Below are 13,134 nucleotides of genomic sequence, written 5' to 3' on the forward strand. Positions count from 1 at the left end.
GATACAGCCACTAAAATGGCTAAAATTAAAACTTTCCAATATCAGTGCAGGGGAGGACGTGGAGCAACTGAACTTAACAGATGCCGTGGATGGTATGAGGCAGCCATGTTAGGAAACAGTTCGGCAGCTTCTTAAAACATTAAGAATATACTGAACACATGAGCCAGTATTTCTACTGCTAGGTAGAAATGAAAACACATGACCTCAGGAAGACTTTTAACCTACGTTCAGAGCAGCCTTGTTCACAATGGCCAGAATGTGGAAACAATGCAAATGTCTACCAACTGGCCACCAGGTAAATAAACTGCAGTTTTTATTTACAATGGAATACTATTCCAAAATAAAAAGAAATGGATTACTGATAAATGCAACAAACACGGATGAATCTCAAAAGCATTCGGCTAAGACACCAGACACAAAAGAATACGGACTATTATTTCATTTCATCAAATATCAGACAAGTCAAGGAACAACAGTGACAGAAAGCAGGTCAGTGGTTGCCAGGGAAGAGGGCTCAGTCAGAAGTAATCAGCTGCGAGGGAACCGAGGGAACTTTTGTAGGGCCATCGAAATTTCTACACAGGATCGTGGCAATAGCTATACAACCATGTACCTCTGTTAAAATTCATTTAGTTACACATTTAAAATTGTTGAAATTTTATTTTGTGTAAATTATAGATCAATAGACAAAACAAAAAGGTAGATGAGAAAGAGGAAAAAAACATTTTTAAATAGCAAACTGAATCTCTTGCAACAGAAAATAACTTGATGCATAAATAGGAGTCAAAAGAATTAAGGGACATTTAAATAAAGTTAAGACAAATGGATATGTTAATATCATATCAAGACTATTCTTATCCCTGTTAAAAGATATTTTCTTCAGAGTAAAAAATAATTGCTACACTGGAGAAAATTGTATGATGAATCCACAATCCAGCTTGCATATTACTCATATTCATGTTTCAAATTTACAGGATGTCTTTTAAATGTAAGGAGTTAAGACAAATGGATCAGAAAAACAGCTTTCCTGTGGATCTTCAAAGGAAAACAATTCCAGTAATAGGATATGAAAAAACTCAGACTTAAAATTGACTTTCTAAAGCCAATTACCTGTAGTTTATTATTTTTTTCTACATTTATTGATGGAGAAGTAAAATATTAAAGTCAGATATTAAAAATTGTTTTGAGTTCTCACTTACTTGGATATAGAATATCAGCAATCTCAAAGTCATTCACCCGACAGATGGGCAGAAAGGAGTCCCTTAAAGATGAGGTGGACAAAGAATATTTTAAGTTATATATAAACCATTTGATATAAACATTTTATTTTCCAAGAGATTCCTGGATATGTTTCTCAATGTCCAAAGACCAAGTCAGAAGTCTACTACCATGCAAAACTCTGTAGCACAGAAATCTACGTTATCTGTACCCTACGCCAGTATTCAAGCAATGCCAAGATATAGTTATAAATTCTAATAAGCGACACACGCTTTTGGAGTACTAGGACTCTTTAAAAAATCAAAACCTCCAAAACAATTTTAGATTCACAATGTCTTAAAATTCCACTGAAAGCAGAATTGAAAGTGCCACAGAGGGAAGCAATTAGTTCTATTTGAAGGAAGTCTACAATTTTCAGTGTACTGATGGAGTGGAGAGGGAGTTGACAGAAATTCTTTCTCTAAGAAAATCCTGACATTAAGGAACCTTAATGCAAAAAAAACAATGAATGTTTATAGTCTCGGAAAAATAAATCCCCCTTACTCACAGATGAATAAATAAGTTGCTGACTGGTAAGAAGCCTTCCATGATATGTGGATACATGACTTCCAAGTTCACTGGCATCTAAATATAATATCACAAGATCTAAGTTACACATTGATTAGATAAAATGAGAAAAATCTTCAACCTCAAAATTACCTTCTCTTCCCCTTAAGTAGGCTCCCTAAATTCATGACCCTTCAATCAAGAGTCATACGCTCCCCTGAGCAACCCCTGTTAATCATAAATTAAGATCAAAATAACATTTACCATTAAATGTTGAAAATTTAGTTAACAATAAAGATCCTAGCACAAAACTAGAGTCATTACTAATAATGCTAGGTTCACAGTACATGCTCAGTAAGGTTTTTTTAAGTGAATGCACAAAGGGGTAAAGTTAGCATCTACTATGTCAGGAACTATGTTGAGAATTTTACATGTATTCTTCTTTAATTTTCATAACTAACCTAAAACACTGTGTCATTTAAGTCTTTTAGTACTGTTGTCTTACTAAAACTATCAATGTATGCCACTAGTATGCCTAAGATCTTTCTGCAAATGGCATTAATTTTACATAACCCTTTTGATTTTGTTAAAAATAAAGTCGAGAACTTTCTATCCTGAAACCAGTATGCCATGTGAACCAGGGAAATGCAGCAAAACAAAGTAATTTTGCCTCATCTGAAACGCACCATGTAAAAATGCTCCAGACGAATTCCATATACTATTTGCAAAGCTCTCATGTAGATCATGTGCAAGACTTCAGGCTACAACAGAAAAACAAACTTTTAATACTCCGATGCATGACTCTCCAGCTGAATCACCATCAGCTGCCACAGTAGACAATGGATGCAAAGAATAGAGTAATAAAATTACTCTATTTCTCTTGAAATATTTTATTTTTCCTAATTTTAGAATACCTGTGTACTTACCAGTTTGCTCAGGTGTAATAAGTGCTCAGTAAGATCAGCCATTTAAGCTTACATGCAGAATGAGAGCAAGTATACCCAAAACCAATCCAAGCAATCCATCTGCATCAGGGAAGACGGTTTAGTCTTTCAAAATAGACGGCAGGCATGAGGCAGACACAATGGCACGCTGAGAGTGTTTTTGTTTTGGTTTTCGGTTTTTTTTTTTTTTTTTTAAGATCATGGGCAAACTTCTTTCATGCTTTAGATGTTAAGGCTTCCTGAGATGTTAAAGTTTAAGTGAACACTATAATCCTGGGGGTATAAATTTAATAGAGTAGCAAGGCATTTTCAAAAGTTTCCTCTTTTAATTCAGGAGCTGCTAAATACTGGCCTGTAGAACTTGCTCTGATCCATATGCAAGTTCATTATTTTGAGATTATTCCTTCCATTGTAAAGAATTAAAAAGGGACTGAGATCAAAAAGTTTGAGTTCTACACCATTAAATCAGGTTTTATTATGTTATCACGTCAAGATGAGCACAGAAAAATGGAAGGAGACTTTGGGATTTTCTGTGACATATAAATAGTTCATTTTTGCATTTAATAACTAAAGAAATAAGAATGACTTGTCAAAACAAGTCAATCCCCCCTTGGGGCATAATGCAAGAAAATTAATCTGTAAGCTTCCAAAGAGAATTGTTTCAAAGCACTTTTTATGGTTGGAAACCACTTGGAATACGTTCCTTCAAGCCCTACCAATAAATGATACACTCAGACCACCACTCCAATAGTAATAAAAAATTTAATATACTTTAATACATCTATGATTAAGAAGTGTTCTTTTTTTTAAAGAAAACAACCATATTAAGGAATCGAATTCCTAATGGAAATGTAGATGTCACCTCACACATAAACTTAACATTATTTTAAAATTACATTTGGTGAGAGATTGCTTCTGGATTAAAATGACTGGCCCACATCAAGTAGTAGGGTACATGCCCTTCTGCAAATTCTATAGGCCGAGTAGTTTCATTTCTCTTTAAATACCATCATCCACATGCAAACACAACCACATCATACCTTTGGATTTGGATAAAGATCATTCTTGGAGAGGTTTTTACCATCAGCTCCTGTTAAGATTTTGTTGCGAATATGAATCACGATCTCAGCTACATTATATCTGGGGAAAGACAAAGTTTCCATCTTGGGAATCTCCTGCTGGTTGGAAGGAAGAAAAAGCAAAGGTGAGAAACATGGCACAACTTGCTCTTCTCTTTACCTGGAAGCTGATAAACATAAGCAAAACTAACAAGCCAATGTCAAACCATTCATAGTCGTGTTAACTATCAGCAAACACCCTCATAAGATAACACAAAGCACATACATGTGTATATCCTAAATTATGAGTGTGTGTGTGTTTGTGTGTGTGTGTGTATCTGTCCTGAAATATCTTTTATGAATGGCTCAGTCATTCTCTAATTTCCTAATGCTATTCTCTTTCATATGGGAAAAAGGACTTTGCTTGAATATACGTGAAAATTCCTGGTTTGTTTGTTTTTTTTCCTTTGTTAAATTTAGGGGACTTAGGGTTTAACAAGATTGGTCCTGAGAATTAATCCTCAAGGCAAGATTTATAGGCAATGCTATCAGCAGAAGTGTTACATATAAAGAGTATCAACATAAGGATAATAAAACTGTACTCTGATCTAACATCCTATTTGATGTATACACAGTGAGATGGGTAATAAGATTTAAGATGCATATGGGAGGAGAGAGGTGAAAAAATATAGTAAAAACAGAATGCTGTAATTGGTGGGAATTGCAATCACCAGAGAGATAACTTAAAACAACCACCACCACCACCACCACCACTTTCCCCTAATGTCCTCAGATGTGAGCTACTCCCATCTGTGTCCCCCTACAGCAGTTGTTCTCACAATTTCGCACCTCCCCTCCCAGGTGGGGGGACACCAGGGTATGTGTGGAGACATCTTTGGGGGTCAGGACTGGAATGGGTGCTACTAGAATCTAGTGGTAAGTGTCCCAACATGCTGCTGAACAACGTACAACGCACAGAAGTGCCCCCCCACCTCCACCGCAGCAAAGAATTATTCAGTCCAAATGTCAATAATGCTGAGGTTAAGAAATCATGTCCTAGAGCCTTGCATTTAACTGTTATAATGCCTGCCACAGTGTATTGTGATGTTTCTAGAACTGTGACACTACACTTTGAGCCCCCAGAAGCTGACACCTTTTCATTTTCTTATTTCTAGCCGTGCCAGGCAGAAGAGCAGTGGTGGCAAGAGCAGGAGGACACCGGCCACAGCCGCGCTGCCTCTGCCTCTCAGTGAACAATATCGGGTTTATTACATACAGATCCCCTACTCAGTGAGGAAGTAGCGTAATTCAAAAGACCCAATGTGAATACATTCAATTTTGCAAACAAACTGAAATGACCCCAAATTCTGGAAATCCATTTCTTTAGGTGCCTAATGTTTCATAGACTATTACAGCTAAAAGAAGTTTCAACAATTTCCCTAACCTCTGATAAATGCGGGAAGCCACTCTGAAAGATGACTGACAAACAACTTTGCACTTCTCTGTGAACACGTGCAAACATCACAAAATTCACTAACTCCCAAGGCAACTTTTTTCCACTTCAGTGTGGTTCTCACGATTAGGTAACTCTTCCTCACCCTGTGTAGACATCTGTTTGCTGTAATCTTTACCCACTGGTCCTATTTGCCGTCAAGGCTGCTACAAATAATGTATTAACTTCTGTTTACATGACACCACTTTTAAAAATGTGAAGAAAGATACCACACCTCTGCTTAGCCATCTCTTCTCAAAGGTTAAGTATACTTTAAGTAGAGCCACTGCTTACATGATATTATTTTAGAAACTACCATTCTACTCACTTTCCTCTAAAGCAATTTTGTCTATGTCTTCTTGAAACGTAATGCTCAAACTAAACGCAATACTTCAGATACAGGTTGCAGGCAGAGTATTAATATAAGTAGACATTAGCCACTGCTAATCTAGTCTACGACTGTAGCACGTACTCTCTGTCTCGGTCACTGTCTCTCTCTCTTTCATACACACACACAAAGAAAACTCCCAGAACTCCTTCAGTGTGACCCATTGATATCAAGCCAGGACTTCCCCATATTTTTCTTACATAATTATTTGAACCGTAAGCAAGGATCTGCCCTCCCATTACTGAATTTTATAATTTCACACTTTCATTCCATAGTCAGCATCTTTCTGACTCCAGATCCTCACACCTCACATATTAAATGTCCTTTTCAGCATAAACACCCATTCCTCAATTTCATCTAAGTCACAGATTTAAAAACCACTGACAGAAATACTTGGCCAAAAGATTGTAGAAAAAGTCACTTTTCCAAAACAAGCTACATCCGGATCGAAGATTATCACAATAGAGGGGCGGTCAAGCAACAGACCCCTGGTTTCAGCGCTGGGGATGATCTCGGGTCACGAGATGGAGCCCCAGGCCAGGCTCTGCGTTCAGCATGACGTCTGCTTGGGATTTCCCTTTCCCTCTGCTCTGCCCCTCCCATTCATGCTCTTTCTCTCTCCCTCTCAAATAAATAAATAAATCTTTAAAAGAATTATCACGAGAGATAAAGAGGAGGTGTAAAATGCCTTCATAATCACTACTGCACATCTTTCTCTAATGTGTCCTGCACACTCTATCAGATCAATCCTTACAAACACCAAATGCATCATGTAACATCTTTACAAAAATACTCCAGTAACCCTACCCTCCACATCAAATTCAAATTTTTCTGTTGGGTTCGAAAACACTCCAATATTTAATAAATCAATGAATTTTCTGTTTCAAGTTAGTCTCCTCCAAGATGTTTCCCAAACTCCCAGGGTTCCTTTTTGGAATCATCTCCCATATCCAATTTCTATCTTTCTGTGATAGTACAATTTCCGTTCCAAGGCATTTTGGGGAGGTGGGGGAAAAGGCCTTCCAGCTGAACGGTAGGAGGTCTCTAGTGGCATAAAGCACATAAACAACCTAGTCATATACTAGGGTGACCCTCAGCCCGCCTGGCAAGTAGGTGGTACCAACGGCTCGTTATCCCTCTGGTTCCCCAGCAGCTGCACGGAGTGGACGCTGACAGAAACCTGTTCTACCCTACACTCTTCGTTTTGCTAAAACAAGTTAGTTCATGAAATCAAAATTCCGGGAGGCAAAGACTAAACAAAAACGACCTCAATAAATGAAGTAAAAAGTTCCCTGAACTCGCTCAGGGAAAATGAAGGTGCTATGCGCGCAGAGGGCCGTGCACACACCGCCCTCTTCCTTCGAATCTTGGATCGATCTAAGCACGGCACCTTCGCTGCGGCCGAGCGATGCGTGCGCAGCGGAGGCGAGTGCGAAGCTGCCGAGCGCCCCAATCCCGCCGCCTTCTAGATCAAAGGGCTCAAAACATAGGAACACAAGCTTGGACGGGCCAGCTTCAGCTCGAGTTTCTGCTCACACGGTCTGCGGGGCAACAAACGCTCGTCGTTCCGCGGGAACTACGCTCGGGCTGTTTCTGGGACCGACACCAAACTGAGGAACCGCATCTCCCGGGGCCGGCTCCCCCAGACCCCCCAGCGCGGCGCGCCACCGAGCCCGGGTGTGGGCTGCTGCCCGCGCCTCCGGAGGGACGACGCCCTCCGACTCCCGTCCTCCCGCGTCTGCTCGCGTTCCCTCACCGCGCCAGCCGGCCGCCCGCAGGAGGGCGAAGAGCTGCGGCGCTGCCGCAGGCCCGGTCAGAAGTCAACACACGTCCACCACCGACGGTTGTCTCTTTTCAAACTTGCCGCCGCCTTCTGGAAGTCCCGCCCCCTCCGCCCAGCCCACTTCCTCCTCGGCCGCCGCGCCGGGTGCCGGTAAGGCTCAATAGACTGGAGGCGTGTGGGGTTTGTGCCGCGAGAGAGGGCGCCGGGCTGGGGCCGGAACCGTTTTTCGCGGCGTCGGCGTCTCGTCGGACCTGGATTCCACCGGAAGTGGGAGCGCCGCGGCTGGCAGGAAAGGTTGGGAACTCAGAGGGTATGGCCGCTGCGCGGTTCTTCCGCGCCACGGAGCCCGTCTGGGGCCCGAGGTTGGGAGCAAAAGCAGATGGACAGTTTGTAGAGACTTGAGCTAAGCTCAGGGTGAGAAGGGAGAGCGGATGTGGGGCCCACAAGCAGCAGCACCACTATCCAGACCCCAGTCCCCGCACTCTGCGTGGGGAGGCACGGCCGGGAGAGGCGAAAGGAAGCTGAGGCTCTTCGGGCGGACGGGGCTGGAAGGGGTTTGTTCGCGGCTTGTAGGAGCCGCACTGTTGGGAGTAGAAGCCAGGCCTCCCCACTGTTAGCTTCTGCCTCCCTCCGGCGTCTCTCCACAGCAGCCGGCCCGGCAGGCGCTTCCCGACGCCGACGGCTCCGCCGACGTGCACGTCCCCGGGTGAAAGGTGCTTCATGCGTGACCCCAGTCCGCCTTCTGCCGGCGTCGGTGGAGCGCTCGGGAGGTGTCCTTGGGTTTGGGGGCTTTGGGGGCCAGAGTGGGAGTCGCGTCCGACCGCGGGAGCTGGTGGGGGTCCTGTGTTGGATGGGGCGTCTGGCCTGGAGAAAGTGAAACGTCACGCTAGAAAAATTGTGTTGGAAGTAGACAAATTCCGGTGCTTTTTAGTGAGTATTGATAGAGAAGTGGATGCCCGTGTCTTAAAAATACGGTTCCTATTAAGTGGTTTAGGGCTTCTTTTTCCTTAAGTCCATGTACTTAGGTTAAGTCTCAAAGTCAGAATGTAGTAAAAACTCAAAAGGAGGTGAGGACAGTCGACTTTTTTTTTTAATAAGATTTTATTTATTTATTGGACAGAGAGATCACAAGTAGGCAGAGAGGCAGGCAGAGAGAGAGAGAGGGAAGCAGGCTTTCCGCTGAGCAGAGAGCCCGATGCGGGGCTCGATCCCAGAACCCTGGGATCATGACCGGAGCCGAAGGCAGAGGCTTTAACCCACTGAGCCGCCCAGGCGCCCCAGGACAGTGGACTTTTAAAGATTTCAGAGAGTCAGTGAGGAAAGGAAAGAGAGAGGGAAAAAAAAAAAAAAAAAAAAAAAAAAAAAAACTTTTATTGGCCGTTGCCAAATCAAATGTGTTACTTGTGCTCACTTACCCTCCACTGGAGCACATCGCCTCGGAGGCAGGGAAAGGGGAGACACCTAAGGGTGGAGGCCACAGCTCCGGAATCAGTAGCTGGGTGTGAATTTCAGGTCACACTACTTACTGCCTATGTGGACTCGGGCAATGGTTTCCCCTAACTAGGCTGCTTTCCACCCCTGCGAAATGGAGATAATGCTCTTAAGTCATCCGTAGGTTGTCATGAAGATTAAATGATTTTGTTCGTGTGAAGTGCCCAGCAGAACTGTGAGCACTCCGTAAGAATTAAGCTGTTATTTTGATCATTATTTGTATTTGGTCCCTATGCACGTGGTAAGGACTCCACAAATATCGGAACTGTTGAGAATCCAGACAAGACAAGAGCGACCTGTATGTGGCCCGAGAATGGAAGGGACCCGATGGGAAGAAAAACAAGACAACTTTACAATATAATGGTTTGATTGGGGGATGATTTTACCATAGGTGTGGCAATTTTGATAGTTCTATTAGAATTAAAAGTGTGAAAGGGCTAATGGGTGTTTGTTGAAATTATCGAAGGATAAATTTGACTTTTTAAAAAATTCAGTTGCCTGTCACTGGGTAGTGTGAGGTAGTGGAGGGTGGAATGGCAGAAACCTCAACTTAGACTTTCTGGAATTTTAATCATCCTCCATAAAGACATTACCTACAGCAGAATATTGAACCTCGTATTCTTGATGACTGTGGCGTCCTGGTTTTCTGCACCCGGACACCCTCCCATGATCTGTATCCACTCTTCTATTTCATTTTCCCTGTCAGTGCTCAGGCCATTGCCTCCCTCCCAGCCGAGACTGCAGGGTTTATCAGCATCCAAACTCCCTGTGTCTAAGGCCTCTGACCCAGGTGCCTGTCAAAACTGTGGCCCCGAATGCATCCCACAAGTCCCGAGCTCGGCTCCCTGAAGGAAACAGTACACAGGGGCATATGACACATTTGTGGTCTCCAGCTTCGGCTCACCTCCTGCTTCTTGACAGTCCATTGGTTTCCTCAGAGCTTTCAGTGCCTTCTCACAAACTACCCCTTCCCAGCCCCAGCTCTCGTCTTTGTGAGAAGGTGGCCAGTGTAGTCCGAAAGGTGTTTTTAAGCCTGTAACACATTCACAAGCATCTACAGTTTTTATACCTGTTTCTGATCTCAGTTTAATTCCATGTCCCCTTTCCAGATTGCACTTTCCAGGCTGGATGACAGGCCTGCAAGGACTGAGCCGACCTTCGAGTAACATGATGGGGATGCTCAGTGAGGCGACGACAGCCTGCAGCTGGGAGCTCCCCTTTAGTGCAGGTGGTGCTCAGTGGGAGCTTCTACTTTAGGTTAAAATAAACAGATCTCTTTTTAAAGTGAGGGGTTCCAAATTGTCACTTCTGCTTTGTTTTTAGCAGATCAATAAGGCCGAAAACTTGGTTCACTTAATCTAGGGTGGTAGAAATGGGCAAAAATACGACGCTGGATTCTACTCCCTACTTGCCGTCAGGCACCCATGCATTGGAACAGAGGCTCCCCAGGGGCCACACACATGTCCAGTAGTCGCCTTGTTTCAAGTTAACTGAGAAAATTCAAGCCGTTATGCAACACACACCTTAAGGTCCTGTGTCCCCGTGTCCGTCCCTGCCTCGCGTACCTTCCTCTTACTCATTGGCCTGGGCTGCTGATCAGTGGTTCTCTTTCTAGGCCTCTCTCAGCTGTATTCCTACCACTGATCAGTGCCTCCTTGAAACCTAACTCCCTTTGCTTTGCTCCTTTTTCTTCTCGCTACTTCATACTTCTTAGCTGGCTCTTTCCTCTCTTTAAATAGTGTAAGTTCCAGCATCATCATCATCGTTACTGTTATTTTGTCTGTTTTCTCCTTGAGCGTATCATCCACTCACTGTTTTAATCTGTTTGTTCACGAAGCCTAAAACTACTGTTGTTCCGGACTTCTCCCTTGAGATTCAGGCTTTCACTTCTATTGGTTGACAAGTTCCTTGGGGCCTTCCTAGATGTATTCTGAAACCAGGCCCATAGTTGGATGGCAGGGCAAGGCAAAAGAAAGAGGTAGGCCATGCTGGATTGGTAGGTAGCGGGTTGAATAAGCAAAGGAACTTATATACAAGACTTGTCTTGGGTGGCTGCAAGAGGAGAAGATCTCTTGACTTGCCTGCCAAATCTTGAAAGTTTTATATCCTTTCAGTCACGTATACAGTCCAGATGGGTCTTAACAGTACATCACTATCTCAAGGCTGTGTCCTTGGAGCAGCCTCTGGGTGCAGAGAAGGCAAGCTGGACACCCATTCCAAGAACGGGGGGGTGGAGTGAGGAGCCTCCAGTTGCCAGTGTCCAGCTCACAGGTCAGCCAGTGGTCATGTCCTCTTGGTGACTCCAATAATTTCCTTGGCTTCTAGATAGATCCACTTGGGAGGGTGCATGAACCACTCCAACTTTAACTTATCCTTTTCATTTCCATTATCTTGGTGCTGTGTCTAGCTTTACCACCCCTGCCCACACCCCCAAATTCATCTTGTAAGTAGGAACCATAATGATCAGTCCCAAATGTAAATCTAAACGTTTCACTTGTCTGCTTATATTTCTTCCATTCATCTTTCTTGTCACCTCCAAGGTAAAGTCTTAACTTCATAGCCTGCCACGCTAAGAACTTCATGATCTTGTCACTGTTGATGTTTCCAACCTGACCTCCCACCACACCCACTTCCGGGTCATGAGGCTATTTTATACTTTGAGACCTTATTTTTGTTGACTGTCTGGGCTATCCTGATTTTCTTTGCCTGACTTTTAGTTATCCTTACTTATTTTTTTGGAGGGCCTTTCAAGAAGTTTTTACCCAATCTGCAGTCTGAATTAGTTGACTTTCCTCCTGGCTTTTACTGGCAATCATCTTTTCATTCAAAAAACTTTATTAAGCCCCTAATTTTGTGCCAGATGCTGAGCTACATACTAGAAACATAATAGTGAACAGATTGATAGAAACCCATCCAACAGTGGACCTGACAGTCTCATAGGGAAGGGAAGCAGGTAATAAAAATATGTTTTAAAAGAATGCAGTTAAGCCAGATTGGCTCCATGCTTGAGAATATCTGGGAATTGGCCAGCTTTAACAGATGGGGGCGGGGGGGGGGGGGAGAGAACGGAGGTGAGACAGGTGCTGCAGATAGAGGTAATAAGTCATTTGAAGGCCCTTTCAGGAGAGGAGAGCACAGTCTAGGAACGCAGATTCCAGGCAAAGGGCTGAGGAGGTAAATAGAGACCAGATCATGAATATTCTAGTCATGTTAAGGAGTTCTTACTAACGACGATAGAAAGCTTGAAGGATTTTGACATGACTAGATTTATATTTTAGGTGATGATTCTGGCTAGTCTGAGAAAAATGGAATTCAAGACTGGCAGGGAAACAAGTTCAAGAGGGAGAGAAACCAGTTGGGACATCATTATAGTAATCCAGAGAAATGAAGACCGCAGCCTGTACAAGGGTATTGCCAGTGTGAAGGAAACAGATCCCAAAGGAATTTAAGAAAAAGTGGTGGGGACACCTGGGTGGCTTAGTCGTTAAGCATCTGCCTTCAGCTCAGGTCATGATCCCAGGGACCTGGGGTTGAGTCCAGCTATCATATATTCATAGCTAAGTATAGGTCCTTAAGGGTAGATGCTTGATAAATGTTGTTCTGTGAGAGTTTTCTGACTCAAGCACTCAGACAAATGGTCATTCTGATTTATAGAGGGAAACTCATTTGGTAGTGAGTGGTGGTTGAGTTTTAGGCATGTCAAACTCAAGGCGCGCCTGTGGGAGATACACATGAAAATGTCCAGATCCATGGCATTTGGAAGAGATCAGTGGATTCTTTGTATACATAGAAATAAATAAATAAACAAACAAATAAATAAATAAAAGTTTCTGTTATACTGAAATAATCTGTTTCATGTCTGTCTCAACGACTATCCAGGGCTGTTCTTAATGACTTGATTCCCAAGCACCTAACACCACGTCTGGCACAAACGGAGCACCCAGTTAATGTTTGTTGTTGAAAGGAGCTACTTTTTAAAAATGGTTCATCTAAAATTTAAAAAATGGTTCATCTAACAGGAGAAATCAGTAATAGTAGGCTCTAAGGAGGGAAAAGGGGAGGCTGAGTCAGAGTAAAAGCAGATTCTGATTGTATATACTTATGGTCCCCCCTCTATGTGCTTATATTTCTTAAGAAAAATAAAAGGATGGCCAAAAAAGTGTTCTACTCAACTTTTCTGAACATTAGGCTGAAAACCACACTCTGACTAGGGT

The 13,134-nt window shown here is 43.0% G+C and overlaps 1 protein-coding gene and 1 long non-coding RNA gene across 3 annotated transcripts in view; one reads left to right on the forward strand and one right to left on the reverse strand.

Annotated features, from left to right (window-relative positions):
- Positions 1 to 7,511, reverse strand: part of NUF2 (NUF2 component of NDC80 kinetochore complex) — a 28,420-nt gene extending 20,909 nt beyond the window's left edge. Inside the window, exons 1-5 of one of the 2 annotated variants that reach the window (XM_032318575.1) lie at positions 7,403 to 7,511; positions 3,749 to 3,883; positions 2,451 to 2,525; positions 1,766 to 1,842; positions 1,200 to 1,261 (exon numbers count right to left, since the gene is read on the reverse strand). In XM_032318575.1, the coding sequence (XP_032174466.1) occupies positions 1,200 to 1,261; positions 1,766 to 1,842; positions 2,451 to 2,525; positions 3,749 to 3,871 (337 nt within the window). In that variant the 5' untranslated portion in view covers positions 3,872 to 3,883; positions 7,403 to 7,511. Of the gene's footprint in view, positions 1 to 1,199; positions 1,262 to 1,765; positions 1,843 to 2,450; positions 2,526 to 3,748; positions 3,887 to 7,402 lie in introns of both variants that reach the window. The other variant, XM_032318576.1, reaches the window with a different exon arrangement.
- A 187-nt stretch (positions 7,512 to 7,698) lies between these two features.
- LOC116576390 lies at positions 7,699 to 12,915 on the forward strand. Its single transcript, XR_004280133.1, has 2 exons — positions 7,699 to 8,142; positions 10,030 to 12,915. It is a non-coding gene; the product is annotated as an uncharacterized LOC116576390 (long non-coding RNA).
- Positions 12,916 to 13,134: the final 219 nt, after the last annotated feature.

The sequence above is a fragment of the Mustela erminea genome, chromosome 17, assembly GCF_009829155.1.
Source record: "Mustela erminea isolate mMusErm1 chromosome 17, mMusErm1.Pri, whole genome shotgun sequence".
NCBI lineage: Eukaryota > Metazoa > Chordata > Mammalia > Carnivora > Mustelidae > Mustela > Mustela erminea.